At 33.4% G+C, this 15,401-nt stretch overlaps 1 protein-coding gene across 1 annotated transcript in view; it reads left to right on the top strand.

Moving 5' to 3' along the window:
• Positions 1-7,779, top strand: part of Smp_125440 (putative 4.1 G protein) — a gene marked incomplete at both ends in the record, with an annotated part of 77,886 nt that extends 70,107 nt beyond the window's left edge. The window contains 4 exons of the mRNA XM_018794304.1: positions 171-304; positions 3,198-3,706; positions 5,231-5,545; positions 7,708-7,779. Of these exons, the coding sequence (XP_018648730.1) occupies positions 171-304; positions 3,198-3,706; positions 5,231-5,545; positions 7,708-7,779 (1,030 nt within the window). The remainder of the gene's footprint in view (positions 1-170; positions 305-3,197; positions 3,707-5,230; positions 5,546-7,707) is intronic.
• Between the last annotated feature and the right edge of the window lie 7,622 nt (positions 7,780-15,401).

Below are 15,401 nucleotides of genomic sequence, written 5' to 3'. Positions count from 1 at the left end.
GTTCTCTTTCACAGTAGGCTGTTGCTGATGATTTCCAAACACCGGACACTGAGTATTTTGCATAGACAATTGTTTGTAAATACGTACGTGTTATATCATGTTAATATTGAATCATTTCTATCTGTCGTATTGAATATTTATTAGTCTACTCTGATCATATAATTTTTCAGGAGTGTTCATGATAAACGACACTCACAAAGTCAAAATGATTTGGATCGTAAATATGTGGATAGTAATGAAAATCTGCAAGATAGTTCACGGATGAATCGATTAATCAAAGGCTTAGATCATCACAGAAGTTCATGTAAGTTCATGAAAAAAAGAGAGATTTATGTAGAAAAATTGACATTATTTAAGAATCAGAAGGGGTTTTTTGTGGAGATTTAGTATTTTCATAGTTGCAAGCATGACTGGATGCGCACTGCTGAGGAGTCCCACAATAGGACGAGACGGCCGTCCAGTGCTTCCAGGTTTTCCTTGGTGGTCTGACTTCAATTGACTCATACTTTCAACTATGAAAATTATTTAAGAAACCTGATCAATGATTTTTAATTATCAGACTAGGAATTGACTAGGAACTGACTAGGAATTGTCTGTCACTATTCGAAAAATTTATATGAATACAAAAGAAGTATCAAGTAATAACAGTAGATCCCTTAGTTAGTTGCTTTATTCACATTATATCAGTTAAATAACCTATCAACCAGTCAGTTCTATTCAGATTATTTAATCATTATCTATTCGTTAGAGTACCTAAATGATTATAGGTCGGGTACTGTTGTTAAATAAAAAAATCTTCAATTCCTTATATGATTCAGTGGTCGATCGAACAATGTCAGTATCAGATAAAGTCATACCATTTTCGTCAATATTTTAAACGTTTCGAAGTTAGAATGGAGTTATCCCTACAACTCATTTTGTGTAATATGCGGTAAAAGTAATTAGATTTAGTATTTAGCGCAAAAATTCAAAGTTCACATTTTTATCAAGAATATCTTAACATTACAGACGATTGTTTACATTGACTCTATTAGCTCTGCTGTGTTTAATGATTTACAAACAATGGAATTCAGTCATTCAACCTATCACTAAAACTAAATGCTGACTCAGTGATCTAGAGGTCGAGTTTGCGCGTGAGACCAAAAGTCCTGAGTTTAAATCTCACGTGCAGGATCGTACATGTGCGTTGCTGAGGAGTCCCATACTGGGAGGAAAAGGAAGTCCAGTGCTTCCTGGTTTCTAATGGTGGCCTAACATTGATCTGTTAATGGTTTGAATTAAAATTATATGAATGTCACTAAGATTACGTTCGAGATAAATATCAGAAGACGAAAAAAGGAAGTGAATTGAAGATCATTTCCATGAATTACGAACTTTTAGAGATAGGTACATCAAAACTATGTGTCAACTGTTTCCGATTTTCAGTCCATGTACGGTACTCAACAGTGTGGAACCATTTTTCGTTCATTAAGCGATTAAAAGCCTCATATAAGTGTAACTTTCCTTGGAGAATTCAAACCAGGCCCAACTGTTAACTGTATTTGTGTTTTTCATATACCATGTTAGGATGTATTACACCGATATATTGTTAGCAGACATCTATGGGTAAGTTCAAATGGTTGAAATGAACTATCTAACGAAACTTATACTCCTATGTATATCAGTTACCCGTTAAATGAACGGAAAAGTGTCATAGAATGATGCATACCAGATACTATTGAACAATGAAGGTAGACTGGTTCAGATTTAATTGTTATCAGAAGGGGATTTTTGGAGATTTCAGTAATTTTATTGTTAAATTTATGAGTCGGTTGAAGTTAGACCACTATGGAAAACCTGGAAGTAGTGGACGGCTGTTTCGTCCTAGTATGGGACTCCCCAGGAGTGCACATCCATGATTCCGCCTCTCGAGATTCGAACCCAGGACCTCTCAGTCTTGCGCACAAACGCTTAATGTCTAGTCCACTGAGTCAGCATCTAATGACCTTGGGTTCGAGTCTTCCAGGTGGGTAAACGGATGAGCCCTGCTGAGGAGTGCCATACTAGGACGAAATGACCGTCTACTGCTTCCAGGTATTCCATGGTGGTCTAGCTTCATTGACTCATAAATTCAACTATAAAATTTAATTGCAGTTAAGTGAAATCTTGCTAATTTAAATACATCCTACTGATTTCAGATAATGTTTATCTAATTATATATTGTGTTCTTCTTACTTATTTAGTCATTAAATGATCTGCAGTTTATTTCTTACATTAAAAATAACGAAATTACATTTGAAATCAGTTCTCTTTTCGGCGAGACTATAATTTTTAGACGACCTTTGAGCGAATCTGAAGTGACCTTGAGAAATGTTAGCCAATCAGTAAACAGTCAGCACGGAGTAAAAATATATTATACAAAGCCAAATAATTAAAGTGGATACACTTTTTTTCTATGGTCCAAAAACTTGTCAAGGTTAGAAAAAGGTTCAAAGGTTCCAAAATCACAATGCATAATGTAGAGGAACTCATCCACATGGCTCCATAATAGTCGATCTCGGGAGCCACGATAGGGTCACAAAAACCCTATCAGCCTCGACCACATAGCATCATTATTGTTTGTGTGTACTCTGGTTTTCTAAGCTTATCCTTTTTATTATGGAAATGTCCTCACAACACTCATGCCACTGAATAGCCGAAGCTTCAGTAACATCTGCGAATATTACAGCCTATGTTACTGGTGCTTTTATTATACAGTTCGCGGCAATTATTATAATATGCCTTAGTCTCAATCTGGATCGAGCGATAAAGATTCCTATTCTAGCAAACGTCTTCCTTCAACATATATTTCATCGAGGGACAACATCACGGTAGTCTGCACAAGGTCTACAAGTCAATTTATATTCGTAACTACAAATAAAGAAATTTTTAGTAGTGTCATTTGTTGTAGCCACTTTATTGTTAAGTCTTCTCTGAAATTCTCTGTAAACCGATTGTACATGAGCATCAGGTACTGAAATAGGCGCCGTGACCTTACAAGCCCTCAAACGCTTCTGATTGGCTCGTCCATAAATTATAGTCTCGCCCTCTTTTCTAGTCACTGGTTGTCTTGCTTTAATAAATCATCTTCAGTAGTTAAATCAGTGTTATCTATGTCATTAATTAATCTTTTATTATTTTTTTTTTAGTGGAAACACGTAGAAACAATAATGAATTAGATGATTTAAATGATAATCTTTTTATGAATAAACGATCAACTGATCAATTAAGTGGAGGAATAAGACAACAATTACAATCACAAACATTAAAAGATCAACAATTCTCTCAGCAACAACATCAACATAAAAGTAGTTTATCTACACCAAATTTAATCAATATTCCTGGGATTCATCAAAATGACATGGAAACTAATGATGATAATATCGCCGAAAAAAAATCATCTACTATTCAAGGGGATCTATTAACAGACAAAAAGAAACTCATAAATGTGACAATCGAAGAGAAGAACGAACCAAAGAAATCTGATATCATGGATGGTGAAAAACAACGAACTAGTACAAAAACGGATCAAATGAATATAACAAATATTATGAATTTAATACAATCCAATACAGATCATAATAATGATGTAAACGATTCATTAAGTTCCGGTGTTGAAGCAAATGCTGAAGCAACAGAACAACCATTACAAGTTGATATCAATTTAAATAATATTGATGGAGGTGGTGTAAGTGGTTTTTGTACTGGTTCAGTGAATACATTATCTTCATCACCATTAAAATCAGTTGATGAAGATGATGATGATGTTGACGAGAATAATGAATTTGTCAATGATGCATTAAAACAAACCAATAATTCAGATACGTATCAAAAAATTAAAGTTGGTAATTGGCTTGGTGCGAATGGGATAAAATCTATTAGGAATACTGAAGATGAACCTTCTCCAATCACCTCAATCAATCAAAAAACAGATAACTATAATAATAATAATAATAGTGAGACATTAAATAATGTATCCAATGATCGTTTGAATACAAAACAATTTATAAGTATAGATTCTGAAAATATAGTAAAAGACGATTCCTATAGTCCAATATCTACTATCTCTCCAATGAATCCTTATTCAAATGATCATGAAGAAACAGAAACTAAATTCATTCATACTATAAAACCATCTATTAGTTATTCTACTTCACAAAAAATTGAAACGAATCCAATAAAATCTCAACGTAAACAATTGAATTCAATGAAAGGAACTATAATGAATCCTATTAATGATAATTCTTCTACAGTAGATCTATTCGATGAAAATGCGAAACAATCATCAATGCACTTGTCAACAATTAATCGATCGAAATCACTTTATTTTAATCAAAATAAATCAATAACAACGATGACAACAACGACGACGACGGCAACACCACCAACAACAACAAGAACAACAGGTTTATATTCATTACCAAAATCTCAAAGTTCATCTTATAATCATATAGATAGTATAAATACATCGAAATCAACTATTTATTATCCATATGCTTGTACTATAACTACAATACATAATACAACAACAACAACAACTACTACTAATAATAATAGTAATACATTTTCTCCATCATTATATTCATCAACAAATTATCATCAATTACCATTACATAATATTAAATCTATGAAACAATATACTGAATTACCACGTAAAACTACTCATATTTATCCTAAATTATCTCATATAGACTATACATTAACCAATCAAAATGATCTATTGTTATCATCTTCTAGAAATGATTTATATAATGTACAATATCAATCAAGACGACAATCATCATTAGGTAGAACAAAATCAATAAAAGATTTATCACCTCAACCAAGAGATTGGCATGAAATCAATTCAAATATAATAAATAATAATAATATTAATATTAATCCAGATATAAATAATATGATATTAGATCCCATAGAAACAACTTTATCAAAAAATAAAAAAATCAATTATATTGATTATATAGATACAAAATATAATATAATCAATAATAATAATAATAATGAACCTAAATCGATTTCTAATGATTTATTATATAATAATGGTTATTATTCATATAATAATATAAAACAATTGCCTAGTAACAAAATATTTAATCAATCCAATGTTACTACTCTTATTCATACTAATAGTAGTTATTATAATATTTCAAATAGTATGATGGCACAAACCTCGTCTTGTACTACTTCTACTTCTTCTCCTTCATCATATCAGAATGTATCATCTTTAGCTGAAGCTACAAAATCATTAAACCTTAATAAAAATTTATTTTCATCGAATAGTTCAAGTGAAGTAATTCTAAGAACACAACCATCTACTATACAAAATCAAAGTTTATCTAATTCATTAGCTTATTTAACACAATCATCTAATGCCAATCCCAAACCAGCATCTAATTGTCTTATAGATTCATCTACTTATTTTAATCATCAGAATAATAGAAAACCAACTATATCAAAATTGGATTATAATAATAATGATAATAATAGAACAGCTGGTAGTACTGCTGCATATCTTGCAGCTACCGGTGTTGGTGCTTATAAATTAAATGATTCATTAGCATTATTAACAACTAGAACTGATTATTTAATTGAATCAAATATCAATAATGATACTACTAACAATACTACTACTAATAATGATAATGTAAAATATAAAGAAAATCCTAAATCTGTTACATTTAATCAAAATAATTTAATAACCATTGAGAATAATGAAAATAATAAAAAACTGGTAAGTTATTCAAAAAAAATTATTTCTATGTTGAATATATATATATATATATAGAAAACCAATGGAAAGTAAAGTTCCATAAGAATTTATGTTTCAATTGGAATGAATAAGTTTCACAGCATTTAGGCTTCAAATGGGTGTCACATATTAAGGAGTAAGAATGTTGGATTTATGTCAAATTCATTCTTCAGTGGTCTATCAGTTAAGTGCTTGCGCAGGAGACTAGTGGGTCCTGGGTTTGAATCTCGTGAGGTGAGATCGTGGATGCACACCGGTGAGGATTTTCACAATAGGAAAAAAATGGCCGTTCAGTGCTTCCAGGTTTTCCTTGGTGGTCTAGCTTCAATGGACTCATGATCTCAACTGAATACATAAAATTCATTCTTCATTGATGAAAAGTTCATTAAGAAGTTCTTTTTTAATTATCCATTTAATGTTTATTTCGAAGTATTAATTACCGTCTAATATTTCCAGACCTTCAATAGTGATCTAGTTTAGATTGACTAGTGAATTTAACTGTGAATATCCTACGATCTTCATAAATCCTCATACTGATATTTATTGTTGAAATAAAATGATTGAAATCGTGAGTCAATTGAAGCTAGACAACTATGGAAAACCTGGAAGCACTAGACGGCCATTTCGTCCAGTTGTGGGACTCCACAGCAGTGCGCATCCATGATCTCGCCTAGTGAGATTTTAACCCAGAATTTATCAGTCTAGCGCGCAAGTGCTTAATCTCTAGACCACCGAACCGCCATCCAACGGTGTTCATGTTTAACTCCAATCAATACACGAAATTGAGCGACCGTCCACCATTGTGTTTAAGTATAAAATTATTAAAATCTTCATAAAACCCCCGTTTGATAAATTAAAATTCGTGATTATTTGCTTAATGTCTAGTGAAAATTTGAAGTAAAGCAATGAACTAAATAAACTGATGAAGAAGATATGTAACTTAGGGGTACATTTTTAGTGTTGTGATGAACGAGAACACAAGAGAAGACGATCGAATATATTTAAATACAAAATAACAGAATCCATTAGTAAAATCTGAGAACCATACAGTAAATACTTCATTTGCAAAATGTCAATCAATCGTCTCAGACTTCATTGTTCTTTTGTTTCCACATCAATCATTCTCTGTTCTCGTTCTCTTTTCTTTGATCTTCTTAATATTCTGCCTTTAGGCATTACACTTTCGAATGATGATACATACTACTTATATGTGTTGATATCCAGTTTTTGATAGTGTGTTATCTTAGTTTCGTACATTTTATTTGAGATCAAATGCATTTTATTGAATCTAGCTAAATACACTCATATTACAAGCCGTCTATTTATTGTAGTTGTTTTCTCGAGTTTATATCCTACCACCCTGAGATCTATTTATGTAAGTTTTTATTATCCACGATCAATGGTTCGGAGTAAGATTCAAAAGATATATTATGAGTTATCTAACGTTTAAAAATGATTGATCACAAGTTAGTGATTAATGTCGGTTATACCTATTACTGATCGAATTTTATTGGTCAAGTTACAATGTGACCACTAGTCTGATTGAATCAACATTTGTACACTCTGTAGAGATATTAAGTGTTTCGACGTAGTCAACAAGAAGCCCTGTTCAACGTAAATTTCGTGTCACTCGGTAATCGTTGGTAAGGCATACCTTAGACTTTCAAGGAACTAATGTTTTCTGGTGAATTTGAGACAGAATCATCCAGTTTCACAGCTTAAACACCTCAGGTGGTATTATTTCTCTCTAAATTAGGGGTAAGCCTTGCCGATAGGTATTAATTAGCGAGAAATATATTTCTACGGTTTCATGTTGAGTTCCTCCAACCATCTAACATGGAACTTCATACTTATGATAGAACAATTACTCTTAAAGAGTTAATGAATATTATTCGGAAGTGCATAATTCGTACATTGAAATCAAGAATTGGTTGAAATAGGTGTATCGAGTAACACACTGTGAAACTGCGATTTACTGCCAAATCGATGATGTTCAGAGTAAAAACACCTAAATCTTTATACAGAAATTCAAAAAAATTGATAGTAATAGTCACTGAATACATTCTCTCTAGGAACATATCTACACAAAGTACACAAGACTATTAGGAATTTAATAGTTGGTCTTATATATATATATATGTATGTGTATATATATATACTCATTATTTAATGGTTAAAGTCATTAGTCGATTAAAGCTAGACCACCAGGGAAAACCTGGAAGTAGTGGACGGCCGTTTTGTCCTAGTATGGGACTCCCCAGAAGTGCATATCCACCGTCCTGCTGGCGGGAACCAAACCCACGACCTCCAGTCTCGCGTGCTGACACTCAACCTCTAGACCACTGAGCCGACTCTAACAATGTTAATGTCTGACTTGAACGAATCTACGAAATTGCGCCACCATTCACCATTATTAGCAATCACAGGAAATCATTGATTATATGATCACTATTACAACGTACATTGAATGTTTCATGATAAGTCAAGAGCTATGCTCTTTTTTTAATTACTACTCCACTGATATGCTACACCAATACTCAAGTTTTATAATTAGGTGTAATATCAACACCACGGTTGATTAATTTGACAATGTATCTCAATATTTTCTCCATAACTTTTATCTCTTGGTTATTCAACCTATGGAAAACTAAATCTATAGACAGGAAAATATTATCGATTCAATACAATAACTCTTTGTATTTGACTACTAATTAAATTAAATTATTTGAACACATACATATTGGTACAAGAGGGAACCAGATATATATGCGTCACACAAAAATTGTCATTTCATTTTAATTGTGTGAGGGCTATGATACTGCCTCGGTGCCCAAATCGAAGCAGGTGTTTTCCTTAGGGGGCCACTCACCAAGCCTTCGACTTAAAGGTTTAATTCACAAGGCAGTGAAGCAACGTTAGGAAATACAGTCCCATGGTAGCCAGTGACCAACAAATGGTTCATACTCTATTTGTTCCTTCAGGATACCGGAACTGATGTTGGTCATTGGTTTGGAATCAGGGTTTTCCAACTCCCCTAGATAAACTTACTGTGTCCACCAACCTGGTTAAAGCGCCAGATATTCGCTTTTTGTCCTCTCAGTTTCATAAGCAACACTCCTTCAGCGAGAATGCAGTGTGTAGAACTTCCCTGGCAGAGGCTAGATAAGCGTGGCCATGTGAATTAAAAATCGGAAAATTTGAATAACATCAAATTAACCACATTGAACGGCATATTACATCATCAAGAAGTTGTACAAACACTTTTGTGTGACAAAAAATCGATTTTTTTTAGTTTCTAGTTGAAATCTGGTTTATAATGACATCTATTTTTTTTCACAAATAATCTACTTTAGTAAATAATCTTTTCCCTTCTTACATTGATTGTTGTAGGAATCTCAAACAAAGACACCCAGTTATTATTCCATAAAACAAACTTCTTCCTACTCACCATCAATACCGCCAAAGCCAAGTTATTTACAATCAAACAATAATCAATCAAGAATAATTTATCAATCTAGAGAAAATAACAATACTACTACTACTACTAATACTACTAATACGACGACTGCTAATAATGATGATGAGGAAATAATTCCAAGTAGAACATTTTCACGAAGGTTAGCACCTTTGTATAGATCATATTTTAAAATTTCATTAGTTCCATCACATGTGAAAACTTCTTAGGAGTTTTTTTTTTAAAAAATAAGTCAATCTCTTGTTTCTCCATTTTGTAGTCCATTACATTTTCTTTTTGTCCTAAATTTAATTGTTGGTATAAATGACTAGTAATCCAATGTGTTACGTAATAACTATTGAAAGATACTGTTTTTCAATGTAAATGGTGGTGGTTTAATTTACATTTAAGTTAATGAATATTTGAATATATATTTAACAATAAATTCAATACTATAGTCATCTTTATCATAGATTTTAACTACATAATTATCATTTTAACTGTTTCATTATTAGCAAAGATGGATAGTGGCTAGTAGTGGTGGAATCCAGTTTGACGTGTGTTTCGTCCTAGTTCGGACTCGTCAGCTGGATGTACCTACATCTCAGACCTGTTGACGTTCACTCTGGGACGTGAACCCAGTACCTTTCGCTTCAAACGCCATTGCGTTATCCACTCGGCCACTGAGTCCTGATAGCTACTTGCTTGTGCAATGGGGTGAAGTTTAAATTCACTTAGTATTGTTTCTTTATTATTTTAATGGATATGAACTAAGATGTGTTTGAAGATATTTGATAAATTTGTAGTGCCATGTTTCATTAATCGTTCGCCTTGATAACCGTTATTAATACAAATCTTAACGGTGCATAAAATCAAAATGCGAAGAGAAGCGGCAACTAAAGTTTATTGTCGAATAACGCAGGCCAGAAAACTTGAAGCACATGAGGAAATACCATCGAGCGAAGCATGAATGGCACACATTGGAGATGGCGGATAAGCCAACTCACTTTTATCAAGCGTTAATCAATATTTATAGTCAAACAAGAATAAATGACAGACGTGTGACGAATAGGATATGAAGTGTACACACACATAAGCTCATATAAAAAATAGTCAGGGTTAATAAGTGAAATGATTAACAAGGTGAAAACATGACTCAAGGTGGATAGGTAAATTGGCTTATCCAGAAGCTAGAATAAGGTAGGTATATGAGCTTAACATATCAACCGACACTACAAATTTAATCATTCAGTTATCATAAACTTAGTGATTGAGATAAATGCGATAGCTCAAATTACCGAATCATAACAGTAGAACTAGATGAAAAAAAACATCAGAAATTATAATAATGTAGAAAAGTGATAATAAGAAAGATTGAACGTTAACAGTATGGTTCAAAATGAATACTAGAACTCAAGATTTATGGAAAAGTAAAGAGAAAGTATATCTGTGCTACAATGAACGATTTGGAGTTATGTCATGCAACGTCTGGAGCCACTGATTGCGGTTATTACTAGTATCTTAATCAAGTAGTTTACACCTACGTATATGACTCAGCTGAACAGTGAATAACTTTACTAGTTTATGCAAATTTCTAATTTGACTTCTGTCTTTTTGAAAACTTACTTCTACACCAGCGAATGTATATGATAAAATATGTAGAAATCGATGATACATGAAAGATATATAAGTTAACCGCATCGGTTGATGAAGACTTGCTACTTTATCAACTGATTTGCCAGCCTAACCTAATACATTATGCTTAATCATAACATCACTCACTCTGCTGATACACAAAATAGTCAGTGGTTAGTAGTCTTAAAAGCAAGTAACAGTAGTAATGTGAAATGTTTCAATGTTTGTATCGGAAAAGAATAAACAAACGGAAACTTAACTATGAATAATAAACCGGACTATGGATTGAGACAGCGGAAATTCCTCTTTTCGCTTTTCTTTTGTGAACTGAGTATTTATGTACTATACATTTTATCCAGAGTTTCGCCATCAAGTGTGATTGGGTTGGTGTTCTTCTTGTTGAATTTCAAGATCGTAATTTTCCCCTTGCGTAGGTGGAGGCCTATTGATGTAGAGTCTGCTACTGCACTAGTTGTCTTCATCTGCACTTGTTCGTGTGTATAGGGTGGAGTAGCCAGGTCATCTGCGAAGTTCAAGTTGTCTAGTTGATTTTGAGATGTCGATTGTATTCCGTGCTTTCCGTCAGATGTTGAGGTCTTCATAATTCAGTCAACCACCAGAAGAAAGAGAAAGTGAGAGAGTAAGCAGCTTTGTACGAGTCCGGTCCTGAATTGGAACGTGTCTGTCAGCTGTTCTTCAATCATGACTCTGCAGTGTACACCATCGTATGAATTCCATATGAGATTGACGATTTTCCCAAGTACACAATAGTGTCGAGGACGTTTCCGTAATGTTTTCCTATCCTGTTTGTCAAACGCCTTCTCATAGGCAATAGAGTTGATGTATAATGACGTGTTCCACTCAAATGATTGTTTCACGATGATCCATAGTTGTTGCGATTCAGTCTGTGTACGACCAATTCTTACAGAATCCAGCCTGTTGATCTCAAAGCTGGATGTCTACTGAATCTTCTATGCGATTTATCAACACTGATGAAAACCTTTCCTGGTACTGATAGTAATGGGATTCCTTCGTAGTTCTCACATTTGCTCAAATCTCCTTCCTCTGGTATCTTGATGAGGTCTCTCACACTTTCTGGACATTCCATGTACACATAAAAGTTATTGCTGTGGTTGTTAGACGGGGTATCAGCCTCGTGACTTCCGAAGAAACTTGACCTCCATCATTAGGTGTCATAATTATTTTGAGAAGATCCCTATGCTCCCAATACTGAGTTTAAATGGTTTAATTTATTCAAACTGGTTAGCATTTTTCTTAGCAAGGTTTTTTTCAACGGGATGTGATTGCTTATTCCACGTGGAACTCTTTTTTTTGTGGGCTTGGTACCAGCGTAACTTTAAACGAGCTAATGGTGGAGTATTATTTATACTACTTTCTATATAATAGTAGGCAAAAATTATTAGGTTTTTTTCAGTTGACCGATTGTATTAGAGAATGTTTTTTAGTCAGATTATTCATATTGGAATACCAATTTTGATTATTTGTAAAGAAGTTTGTATTGTATTAAAGAAAACATCATTTTGATGTTCTAAGTAGCATAGGAATCTCCATTTCTGGGAAAATACATTCATCATAAATCGACAGTGGTAATATTAACCTTAAAACACTAAATTGTCGCTCGTGTATGTTACTCCATTCAAGAGAACAATTGGTCTTGATCAAAGAAGTTTTGACTTTTTTATAAATCGAACTGCACAAGTCATGGAACCAAATTGTCTTTAGAAGTAAGCAAGTCGTAAAGTAAATATTAAAGAGTCCATCGAAAATGGATATAATCTGTGGACAAATCTATTCTGTTGAACTAACGAAGTGTTGTACAGTCACAGTTTAAGAAAATTGAATTTTTGAATTGACCAGTTAGAATTCCAACGGTAATAACTAAGGAGTAACTAACGTGAAAAATCTTTACCGACGAATATTAGTGTAAACCAAGTTTTCGGTTGTGGAGGGACTGACAGTGTTATTGTTTTTTAAGGTTTTCACTTAAGTATTCTGTTCAAAATTAAGATGGAATATTATCTAAAATCATTATCCAAGTTTTATTATATGAGCATAGCATCACATGGTGTTTGGATCTCTTAATCAAAATGGATCGGATTTACATTTCTAAAGTTAACAGAGAGTTAATATCTACAAATATGAATGATATATACAGTCCAACTATTTATTATTTATTTATTTAAACACATAAATATTGGTACAAGGGGGAACCAGATATACATGCGCCACACAAATCTCATTCGATTTGTGTGAGGGCTCAAACTGAAGCAGATAGTTTTCTTATGGAGCCACTCACTAAGCCTTTGATCTAAAGGTTTAATCAACAAAGCAGTGGACCAACGTTAGGAGATACAGTCCCATGGTAACCGGTGACCAACGATTTATTCATACACCATTTGTTCCCTCAGGATACTGGAAACCATGTGCACCATTGGTTTGGAATTAGGGTTTTCCAACTCCCCTAGGTAGATCCTTTGTATCCACCAACCTAGTTAAGGCGCCGAACATTCGCTTTTCGTCCTCTCAATTTCGTAAACAACACCCCTGTTGAGAGAAGTCAATGAGTAGGACTTCCCTGGTAGAGGCTATGAACGCGTGGCTAAGTGAGAGCATTTCCAAAGTAAGAGTGGACTTTCCCTACTCTCAGCCGTACCAGGGCATTCGGGGGCTGCAAGCGTTTGCCATAACAAAATTCATATTTTTTTGGTAATAATGCATCTTCTGAGCCTAATACTTTGAATGCGAAGCCTCTATTGATGATCTGGATTGTATTATCTGTTCTCAATTCTAGTTGAAGTTAATCCATCACATGAAACCAATTTATTTATAAAATATCAATATTTAATTGTTTAATATTAATAAATAATGCTTTTTTAGAAGGACACAGTGATATCAAGGAAGTTAAAATCAATAAACAGAACTATTTTTGACATTCCTTTCTTAGTTGTATTTGTGAAAATCAATTTGAAAACACTAATGTAATGGAGGGTAAGATCTTGTTAGTGAAATAGGAAAATTAATAACCAGACGATGTCATTTAAGGTATAAAGTCAATAGATGATTTATGTAACACTGAAAATTTGATCAGAAATTATTATTCGAATAAAATGAAGCTTATATGCACTTGTTGTTGTTTTACTTGTATCTTCCCATTGTTATATTGAATTGCAATTGATAACTCTCTTGTTGACATATGTAAATCCTATGCGGACTGCCTCAATATTGCCTGAAATCACAAGCTTTATAAGCAAAGATGGATAGTGGCTAGCAGGTGAATCCAGGACGCCTCAAACACCATCGCGAACGGCACTGGGTTCGAGTCCCAGAGTGAACATCAACTTTGAGATGCAGGTTCATCCAGCTGACGAGTCCCAAATAGGACGAAAAGCGCATCCTTGATTGCACTGTTAGTCACTATCCATCTTTGCTTATAAAGTTTATACGGTCTATACTGATTACCAGTCAAATTTGTATTCATTAGACTGAAGAATTCTTGATATTAATTTATGAAAAACTCATTCTATAAGTATAGATTTATAAAATGAAGAAATTCCCTATCTATGACTGAAACATATAACTAGTATGATTATTCTTGGCAAAGAGGTACTTCAGCACTGATTTACCAGTTTATCTACTATTTGGATAGAATTTTAGCCCCAAATAGTATTCATAACTGTAAGCTGTTAAAATCTAAATTTGGCATTCAGATTAAAGTGTACTAAATAATAGACTTTATATTAATCAATATGAATCCTGGGTAGGCGGCTTATACTCCTCCACGAGAGGTAACAGGCATAAATAACTAATTAAAAATAATACCAATCAATATGTGTCATTTAAAGCTATTCATCTTAATTAGTATTATAAAGTAAAATTGTGAGCAAAGATACAGCCTGTTTCTCTTTTTTGTTGCGTCGATATTTATATCATGGTTAACAAAGTAATAAATGACACCCTGATTAGATTATTATTATAATATATAGATATGTAACATCATTGATTGAGCCTATTTACATTCCTTTCTTAGGGTATTTTAATTGTAAACTCTCAAGGTATTGATTTTAAATTAGAATTGACAGTAATCCACCATTAGGTGGATTACTTACTTACGCCTGTTACCACATCGTGGACGAACATAGACCGTACACCAGTATTCTCCATCTAACCCTGTCCTGGGCAATCCTTTCCAGTTGTTATTCATCCACCTGTGGATCTTCTAGAGTTACTGCCGGTTCCAAGCCCGGGTAAAAGAGGAGGGTAGGGCATGGGGTTAGCGACCCCATCCCGTAGAAAACTAACTCGCTAAAAAATGTTAATTGAACCATGTACTTCATAGATATTTGTTATACTAATAATAATGGTAATAGTACAGAGTTTGAAAATGTGTGATAAATATAGGAAATGGAACTGTTTTCCCATAATCTACACTTTTTTTGGGAATATGAATATTCCTAAGTGATTTAGATATTCAAAATATCTGAAGGAATATTCAAGCATACACTAGTGACATTCATCAATGGGGAA

The sequence above is a fragment of the Schistosoma mansoni genome, chromosome 1 (assembly GCF_000237925.1).
Source record: "Schistosoma mansoni strain Puerto Rico chromosome 1, complete genome".
In the NCBI taxonomy this organism is placed as follows: Eukaryota; Metazoa; Platyhelminthes; class Trematoda; order Strigeidida; family Schistosomatidae; genus Schistosoma; species Schistosoma mansoni.
This window is presented reverse-complemented; position numbering and strand designations above follow the sequence as displayed.